This window comes from Durio zibethinus, chromosome 18 (genome assembly GCF_047325235.1).
Source record: "Durio zibethinus cultivar Kanyao isolate XHJ-2024 chromosome 18, ASM4732523v1, whole genome shotgun sequence".
NCBI classification, from domain to species: Eukaryota; Viridiplantae; Streptophyta; class Magnoliopsida; order Malvales; family Malvaceae; genus Durio; species Durio zibethinus.
In genome coordinates, this window is record NC_143179.1 from 12,501 (window position 1) to 22,951 (window position 10,451).

At 36.1% G+C, this 10,451-nt stretch overlaps 1 protein-coding gene and 1 pseudogene across 1 annotated transcript; both read right to left on the reverse strand.

The window, feature by feature from the left end:
• Positions 1-414: 414 nt before the first annotated feature.
• LOC149513580 (uncharacterized) lies at positions 415-810 on the reverse strand. Its single transcript, XM_089747732.1, has one exon. The coding sequence runs from the start codon at positions 808-810 to the stop codon at positions 415-417; it is 396 nt and encodes a 131-aa protein (XP_089603858.1).
• Positions 811-5,062: 4,252 nt separating this feature from the next.
• LOC149513581 (phosphoacetylglucosamine mutase-like) lies at positions 5,063-9,852 on the reverse strand (annotated as a pseudogene).
• Positions 9,853-10,451: the final 599 nt, after the last annotated feature.

The following is a 10,451-nucleotide window of genomic DNA, read 5'->3' on the forward strand; positions in this document are numbered from 1 at the left end:
AAACCAATAGAAAGCTAGGGGAAGCTCGGTCTAATAACTTTCGTTTCGAGAATCTAGTGCCAGGGAGAAATTTGCCATACTAGATTGACTCTTAATTATCGAATCGACTCTGAACTCTGTTCTATTCATGGTTAACTGTAAACAAATAATCTCTTTACTCCCATCCCTACCCAACTCTATGGATTTTCCTTAGCTAAAGTTTAAGCAAGTAAACTCCCTTAGTGAAAAGGTTCCAATTTAAGAAAGGCTACATGGTTGAGATGCCTCAAGTCCCTTATGCCCACGCTTCCACAAGATTTATCTGTACAAACTTGAGACCAAAGAACAGAAAACAGCTTCTTCTTATCACAGCAACCAGTCCAAATTTTCTAATCCAGCTATTGAGCTTTTTAATTTTAATTAAACTTGATACAACTAAATCATAAAACTATTATGAAGCATTGAAAGAATGACTGACTGAACCAACTGGATCCTCCCAGCCAAAGAGAGTAGTTTGCCTATCCAACTTTCGAGCACTTTATCAATAAGATATTGAAGATGAGATTGTCTTGGGATGCCTTTGAAAACAGGAACCCCGAGATAGATGAAAGGGAATCTGCCTTCAGCAAAGCTGAAGGAAAGAATTCTTTGGTCATCATACTTGCAGAAAAGGCTTTTTTCTTTACTGATAGATTGACCAGAGGCCTCACCATAAGCTGACAAGAAGGCCATAAGATTAGTTAGATTAGTTAAAGAATTAGAATCTCCTCTGCATAAATACATCATCAGCATACATGACATGAGAAGGAGCCTATTGGAGAAGAAATACATTTGACCAATCCTTTATGATGGAGATTAGTGAGGCTTCTGCTAAAGACATCAGCTGCAAGATAGAAAATGAGGGGAATAATAGTAGGGCGAACTATAAATCTTTACTTTCGCATTGCCAAGACTATGAGTGGAAAGGACTCCATTTTCTTTCTATTTTCGAGGAATTATACAAGTATAAGCCAAGTCGTTCTCTTCTTAGCGGACTCTGATACCCCTACCCTAGGCTTGACTCTTATTTGTAGATCTTCCTCTGCTCAACCCCGGGGAAAAAACTTCACCCCAAGAGAAGCTTGTCTAAATGGAAGGAACTTCACCAAGGTTAACCTCAAGTCAAGGAAGGTCAGCGACAGCCGATCAGGATACATCACATTATTCAGCGACAGAAGTTTGATCAAAGACTGCAGAAAAGCAAGCTACATCATAGGATCACGTGAAAAGCCTATTTATTGCAAAGCCTTAAACTTCAAAAAGGAATCAAATAACGCTTTTAAGCTAGGCACGAATATCGATGACAAACCGACTGAAAGAAAGGAAAACCTTTTTCCAGAGAGTCTTTTGGCCTAAGCACTTTTTAATGGGATGACCCTCTTAGCTTTAGCTCTTAGGCACAAGAGTTCCGATTCTCGGTCTTCCCTTCTTCATTCGACCTCTTCCATTGTGGTAGTTCCATAAGTATGACATCCACTCCTTCAACTTCTGCACCTCCCGTTTTTCAGCCTTATGTTCCAGCTGCACAAGCAATAGCACTTTCACCTGCTCCTCCATGGGAGGAAAGTCCCATCCAATAAACCTCTCCTCACGTACTGGTTTGCATGGCCTAAGTTGCCCTTCACACTCACGTGCTTTGAGCACTTCTCGGTCCCTACATAAAACAACTGGGTCACCACGCAACTCAACTTCCTCGTCAAAAATCTCTTTATTACGCCACTGCCATTTCATCGTGATGCCGAAGAGAGTGCTCCACTCAACATCCTGATCCTGAAACTTCCCTAAGTTCTTTTGCAGATTTGAGCCAATCCATTGCCTTAATCCCATGGAAAAGAACACACTCCATTTATGCGGATTCACCATGCGCAGCCATATAGGTTTAATGGTCTCACAATCCCTAAGAGCATGCATTATAGTTTTCTCAGCTTTCTTGCATCTTGGACAGGTGCTAACATCTGTCATATGCCTTCGTTTCTGCTGCTCATTTGTTAACAGTCTATTATGCAACACAAGCCAAAGAAAGGAGCGAACCCCTTGAGGCCCTTGCCATTTCCAAACAATCTCCCACTCCCTGCTACGTTGGTCCCAATTTTCTCCTTCAATGAGCTCATAAGCTGTGCTTATAGAGAATGTTCCATTCTTTGATGGTCCCCAAGCGATTCGATCACCATTACCTGTTGGATTCGACGACTTAATGCCCGCTATTTTAAGACACGATGCCACTGGTAAGAGATGCTGAAATTTATCCCACTTCCAACACCCATTCTCATCAACAAAATCAGCCATGCATTTTGACAAGTCCTCTTGAGGAACTGCAGCTATAGCTTTATCAAGGTGCTCCTGCGGTGGGAAGATAACGAGAAGTGTTATGAAAAGCTTTGAGTTTGAGAGTCCCGGAGTTGAGCTGTTTGAGTGGACATGATTCTTTAGGAAATCAAAACTTTTTATTTGGAATAAACTAAACCGGTCGCTTTATTAGATTCTAGGAAGCGGGTACTTCTCTTTAGTCCATGAGGTTTATCTTGCCACTGCTTTCATTCTTGTTCACCAAGACGTAGCTGATCCGATCTAATAAGATGATACTGACCGCACTGAGGAGTTGGGATCTTTAGGTTACTACCCATAGGATGTATAACTCATCAAAGATCTTCTTTATATCGTATAGATTCCAGACATACAAAAACAGCGGGCAAGCCTTACACCTATCTTTAAGCTTGAGTTGGACTGCTTCACTTGGTTTGTTGTCGGTAGTAAATCTCTAATTAAACATAGGGCCAGAGGGGGAAGGTACGAGCTGAATTGAATAGAATCGCTAGTCCATTAATTCTAGCGAAGCTTTTCTTTATAGTGTGTGTAGTAAGGACCTTTACAATGCTTTGGCCTTACCTTCTAGTTAGAATTAAAAGGTTCAATCGAGCTCAAATTTCAATCCCGTAAGTTCGTTCAATGAGACCAGATATGACAACAAGGGGAAAGACAGCCCGTTGAATGAAAGGAGAAAAAGCTCTTCACTTCAAGTCCAGCCCTTTCCAGAGCTTCTCTTACTTACTCAATTCCATCCATCGTACGCTCGTCCATCCTTCCTTTCTTTATCCCTCAAACCCGTGGCGAAAGGAAGGGTGTACGGACTACATTATAGGGGGGATCATATACATCATATGGATAAGGACAACCTATATTGGATGGGTCAGGTGCGCTGCTATCGAAATAAGTACTGCTAAAAGAAAAGATATACTACAATGAGTCGTTCTCTAAAAACTCTTCTTATGTGCTGATTCGAAAGAAGACCTGAATAGCCTGATAAAGGAGCCTGGATCGGAATTTTAAGGAGGCTATGCGGCAACCCTATTTAGATGATGCTACAAAAAGGCTTTCCTCACCTGATTCGCCTATATCAGGTGCTAAAGGGGTTGGTTAAAAAAGGACGTTATTCATGCCATTGCTGGATCCATGCTCTTCCCGGTGGGAGAGGGAACACACACCTCTATGTATCGACCGGATCTAAACCCCCATATGAAGCTGCGGCTGGGACGGAACTACTCCTGAGTTGGTTGCCAATATACCTATCTCTCTTGTCTGGGAACTAGTCAAGCTAAGGATGATTCGAGGATTGTTAGCTCGCTCACTACTAAGAGGAAAGAAAGACTCACTCCGAGGGTCAGGCTTTTCGGGTGCTTGTTTCGGAGCAACTTTACTGAGTCTGGGTAAGTTCCCCTAACCCTTGTACGAGCTCCGGCAAGAACAAGCCCTAAAAAGAAAACTGGGATCGGGCTTGTTGTCGGTCTATTGGTTTTCACGGGGTGGTGTTCACTAAAGCATTTCTGAAACCTATCCTCCTATTCGATAAAAAGACTAAATATCATAAGAGAAGAAAACAACTTCATATGCCCAAAGACTCCCATGCCTTTCTGTTTGTCAACAACCAACCCATATTTTTTTAGTAAGAATCAGTCTCTCTTCATTAAAGGGGGGGACCAGAACAAAAAAATAATGAAAGAAGAAAAAAATGGAGTTTTTCCTTCAAAAACTCGTTACTTTGTGTCCACTTCCCCTTTTTATTTGTTTTCTCGGTTTATGTATCTTACTTATCATTTATGTGTTCTTCTGGTTATCCGGAAAGAATCTTCAATCCACAATAGATTTTTTACAGAAGAATGAGATCCCCTATTCTTTTCGATGCACACCGCTTTCGTACGAGGTCGTGCCGCAAGAGAAGAAGAAAATGGAAATGGAAAAGGGCGGAAGAAAGGACGACGTACCATGAGACTTTCTGTTTTGTCGAGGAAGAATGGAATGCCCTTAGCACTTTTGGCTCTTATATTTCCGTAGTTGGATTTGTCGTTTCTTCGTGGTCGTAACAATCACTTCAAGCAGTGGAAATAACAAAACAAGGTTTTCCAAGCAACCTTGGGCTGTTGAACAGAATTCAACCACACCGGAATGGATGGTACAAAGTCCTCCTGCTTTTCATACTTTTGGAGAACTTTCACCTATCAAGGAGACGAAGACGGAAAAGAACAAACAAATATTGAACCGGTAGAAAGCCAAGTCGTTGCACATATGGCACGAAAAGGAAATCCGATTTCAGTAAGAGAAGAAACAAAACAAAAACCCACCCTTTTAGTTCGAGCTAGTATATGGGTTACCGCAATCTTTCTAGGATCAGAAGGAATCGCTATAATGAGTACCCCTCTTTCTTTTATTCATTTAATAACTTTGATTTTGTCTTACCGAAAAGAAAGTTGGATTCTTTTGTTGCTAATCCACTTTTTCGCTTTTATCTCTCGCTCTTTCATTTCCGAGATGATTTGTACTTTGCTAGGAGTTTCTTTGGTTTTTTGGGTTTCTTCGGACTCAAGTGGGGGGAAAACAGTCTTCCTCCTTTAGACTCTTTATAATAATAATTTATAGAAATATTTTATAATTATTTTATAAAAGTATTTTATAATTTTTAAATAAAAAAGAAAAAAAATGTTGAATTATAGAAATATTATTATATTTGTTATAGAATAAAAATGTGAAGGGCAAAAAAGTTAAAAAAAAAAAAAACCCAAAATTGTTGGCCATTACCACTAATGGGCCAATTTCTACTAGTGAAAAGAAACAGCCCATTAATCTCAAACATATCAAGCGATTGCTTGTAAATTATTTCAACTTGCGTTCGGCATGAAATTTCGTGGCAACTGAACTTTCACTAAAGATTTAGCTAAATCCAAACATGGCCTAAGACTAATATAATTTACTTAAATTTGACCATTACAAAATCTGCATAACATCTGAATGTAATCTACTTGAATTACAGATTACATGCAATATAATTTTTGTTTATTTGTAGTCAATAAACTGAATTTGAAATACATTGTCTCGTGCAAGAGGAACTACCTATGGCTCCTCAAAATTCTACCTTTTTTAGCATATAAACAAACAAACACTGAATGAAAAGGGAATCTGAAATTTGGATAATAATTCTATATTTTGGAAGAGTAAAAACCGTTAAACTTAATTCAAGTTGTTGCAAGTGGGGCTAAAACTAAATTTGATGTCAATGCTAATAAAAATAAGATGACAAATTTTATTGCTATAAAAGCAATTTAAAGTACAAAAGTATCAACAGTTATCTGAACTCCACCACTGAATCATGAACTTTGCTACTTAAGTTGGTTAACGAGAATCACCTGTTTGACATCTTGACATTTCTGTCAGAAAAAAAAACAAAAACAAATAAACAAACCTTGGGAAACTACTGTCAAGAGCTGCCAAATCCTACAAACTGATCACCATGTTTTGTAACAGAGTTAGCCAAGCTGACCGCAGCTTCTTGTGTGGACACCACTGCATAAACATGAATGACATCCTCTGTACCTGATGGTCATATGAAACACAGGCCTTTAGGGTACTTCACGTCATTTAGCATAAGAATTCTCAAAAATGGTTAATCTACATGTGGCCTCAATGAGATTTAAGAGAAAATCATGCCTTTGGGTAAGATGTTAATTGTATGACAAAAGCACGCATCTAGAAAAGATCAATGTGAAAATGTTACAAGTTTCAGCATCAATTGCTTCTTCAATGCCAAAGGACCTCACAGCCATAATTTCTGCATTTGTTGTGACAACAGTTATTCTGTCTACAACTTTGACCTGACACATCCAATGGAAGCATTAACTAGCATCACCATTACTGATGTAAGGAGATAAAGTAAAGCAAAGTTTACAAGCAAAATAAAAGAATAAAACGGAGCCACTTAACCCAGTATCCACAAATCAGTTGTATATATATATATTTTCCTCTTTTTTGATGTAATGAATCTAACATTTTTAAGTGAATATTTCATTAGGCAAACTTTACTAGTTTTGTTGAAAGGTCATGTTAAACCTCAGCCTTGTCTCCATAACCAGCTAAACTGCTAATCTTAAGGATTATATGCAGCATTTTAAGCTTTAGAGACATGGTTCACCTTTTCTTCCTTATATGTGAAAAATAAAATGGCATCCACTCTTCCAACTAACATCAAGAGTAGCATGCCGAACAAAAGTATTTACTATTTAGAAAGTATCTTAGGCAAAGGTGCAAAAAACCATTATTCAGAACACTCCAGTTTACTAGCTTAAATAAAACTAAAGAGAAAGGTAAATAAGGTTCCTGCTATAAATAAGAAAGACTTCTCTTGTTTCTTCTCCAGAGTAATAAAGAAAATTGACCTTAAGCTATCAATAAATCCTGGTACAGTCTATTCCATTTATGTATTGACCAATCCATGTGTTGCAAAATAGCCTCAACCAAGAGTAAGCAACTCAAAGTATCTCTAACAGCTTTGTTGATCAGATTACTAACTGACAGTAGCTTAAAGTGGTTTTTTGCTATTCGAATCCAAAAAAATGGCATAATATGACACTTATTAAAATATTACAGATAATTCTTGGAAAGAAAAAGACTACATTCAGAAATAACCTTCAGATACCAAAGGGAGTTCATTATTCCTAGCCTCTAACCAAGATAAGCAGAATTTTGAAAACAAGATAATGCCATGACCATTGGCCTCAAAATAGATTCCAATATCAAACTAAGCAGCTTTTAATGCAAGTGTTTTACCCCTATAAGAGTAAAAATGACTTCTAAACCCAACTGTTTGAGGTAATCAGTGGATGCTCCATTCGCATAAGCTGTCTATACAACACCAACATGAGCTTGAAAATTATTATTTGATTTTTCATTCCCGTACTTGGTCAGACTACTCAGCTACTCCTTGATGAATAAAGCAAACAACGATAATATTTTGTCACCATCAACAATATCAATTTTGCTGCTACCAGTAGTTGGCATTGAAAAATATACAAGGCGATCAACATCTCCATCCAAACTTGCATATCTAATAAATAAAAAATCTCAGTAGTTGTTCTCCTCTGCAAACCAAAAGTAAAAATTTAGAAGATGACCAGATTTAAACATACATCACTTATACCAAAGTAAGCATCATACTGAAAACATCATCAATAATCATCATGAATCAACCATCCAAACTAGTTGTTATAATACTTAGTGAATGATCAAGTGCCTAGTTAGATCACTTCATTGAGCACTACCAATTTAACACTTATCAAACTACTGAAAAAATGCCAATAACAATGACATGAAATATAACACATACTAATCATAGAAAGAACTAAATATGACTTCAAACGTGTTCCATTTTTAGTTGTTATCTTGTTTAGCATAAGCATTTGCTAGAATGAATTGTAATTAAAATGCGCCTTTAACCTTTGATCAACAATTCAGTAAGATGCAAGAATAATAATCATCTTCCAATCAATTGACAACAGTAATAAATTACTCCCAAATATAAAGAGATGGCCCGCCTTATGCCAAAATCATTGAAGCCAAATCCACATGGAAAAACTTTCTCTTTCTGCACATAGTCAGCACCAACCCTATCATTCAGTAGACCTCTACCTTTACCGGAATTATGAACCTCAATAATTAAACCAATCAACATGTTTCTTAAAACTTCAAGTTTCTCTCCACCCACACCCTCAGCCCCATCAACCACCACTGTGTTATCTGTCTTGTTGCTTTTGATTTCATTTGGGGTCAGGTCTATCAAGCACCTAAACAATTAGGTACATATTATAATTTAAAATTAAATAAATGGCTCAAAAAACCTTTTTTGGCTCCAACTAACCTGAACGAGCTTGAAATCTGCTGAAAGTAGGCTGGTTTTGTCACTTTCATGCCTTTATTCCTAGCAAGAACCATCCAATGCAGCTGTAGGGTTGTTAAATTTCCCAAGTCAAGAGCAATAGCTCTAAAAATTGAACTTATTCCCTAAAAATTTGATAAATATTAGCAAATGATAGAGCATCACATAAAAAATTATCAAAGTTTCAGCAAATACCATGGTGATTGAAAGAAAAGATTCCTACTTTGTAGCTTAGAGGAGAGATTCTCCAGTAGGCCGTGTGTCTCTTCCCAACATATCTCCATGGATTGCACTCCATCTAATAGGATTTTTTCCTCCCTTACAAATTCTGTTATGAGCTATTTTAAGCAACAAATTATAGATAAGTATAATTTGCATCTCTAGACTCATTTAGAAATCCACAGAATTTAAATCCTCCCTTCAAACTCAATTCCCTTTTCCTCATAATTTCCTCTCCTTTTATTTAAATAGATAACAAAGTCTAAAACTTACAATAATAACAAAAACAAAAACAAACTAAGCCTTATAATAATAACAAAAACAAAAATAAACTAAGCCTTATATCCCTGGATCAATTATATGAAATGTCAAAAAAAGAATCATGTTAGGTTGCATCACTCATTTCATCAAAAACAATATTTTCATCTATTTTTTTAGTTCTTATATCATTTTTTATTGCTTGCATTTGCATATTTCATGGTCGACCTATAAACTCTTAAGACTTGGAAAAAGAATAGGTAGCAGAAAACAACTTTTGAGCTTTTGCGCTTAAACAAAACTACTATACCTTCAATTCGCTATTGCCCATAAAAAAATCATGGTATTATAAAATATAATTGTTGCTTTACCAATTAACCCTTGTCTCAATGGTAATGCGATGGTCCTAGAACCATTAGGTCGTCGATCGAAGTCTTACCTTACACAAGGTTGCTCTAACTTTAAATTAAATATTCTCTGAATACATGTTGCTGTTTTAGTTTGTTTTAGTTGGTTTTCTTCTTCTGTAAGGCCTTGTTTGGTTAAGTGTAGTCGTGATGTCAACTTGTATTCTCATTACTCATCAAGGGGAAAAAATGTGTTATTGCTTCTTATAAAACACCCGACACAAACCATCAAGATAAATTGAAAACATTTTTTAAAGTGCACTAATTCCACTCCCTTTCAACAATAATTTTAACAAATAATTACCAAAAATTTAAAACCCATATCCAAAAACATAAAAAGCTACTCAATGAAAGGAGGGTTTCAAGAGTTTGTTTGGCAAGTTGATCAGCAAAAGGTTCCCGTTCCTGAGATAACATTAAACCACTTGGGTCAACAATTTTGACTCCATTGTCGGTAACTTTATTGAGTGAAGCAGTGATCATCAATCCAACCACTGATTGAGTTTTGATTGATCTTAAAGCAGCCAGTAAGCCAACTCTGTAAACAGTTGAATTAAGGATTGATACATCTGCCTTAAACCCTGCTATCCCATATGATAGCTTCACTCTTAAAACAAAAAAAAAAACCAAAACAAAACAAAACAAAAATGTGAATTTTAGTAACAGAAATGAAAACAATGTCTCGGTTTTAGAGGAAATGAAAGGGAAGAGAAAGGAGGATTTGAGATGAAGTTAGCTTCGTTCTTCTTTCATATTGTCTTAAGTATCAAATTTGTGCTGAAAAAAACCTTTGTTTCTAACTAAAGGGAAGGAAACAGTTTGGGTTGCTGTGTATCATACCCAGACAGTAGTAGGGCCCAAAAAAATTATGGACTCAAGCTAGGGTCCAGATGTAGAAGAAAGAACAAAAATGTGAAAAGAAACAAAGAATTACAAAATTTTGCTCTAATGTAAAATATGTCATTCTCATTTTTTACCACATATTTTATTTTAATTACATAATTTTAATTAGTATTTTTATTCTGATTAAACAACTATAGCTATCAACTTATAAGATAATTTTTTTTTCATAGTATCAGACTTTTAAACATGCAAGTTATAACTTACTGTTTTAATTTTGACTTCTAGAAATCAGTTATATACTTGAAATGGTAAGTTTATTTTCATAAATATGACTAAAAATATATACAGCAAAAAGTAACCAGTAAAGGAAAGAACCAAAGAAATGAGAATATGAGTATAAACGAATTAAATATGAATTAATTTTTCTAAATTTATAATCTGTTTGTTGAATCAACAAATTTTAAAATATTGTTCGTAGTCGTTTTTTAAGTTTAATAAATGAAAAAAAA

Excerpts from the sequence above, each read along its gene's own strand:
- LOC149513580 (XM_089747732.1), bottom strand. The coding sequence starts at position 810 with ATGTATTTCTTCTCCAATAGGCTCCTTCTCATGTCATGTATGCTGATG.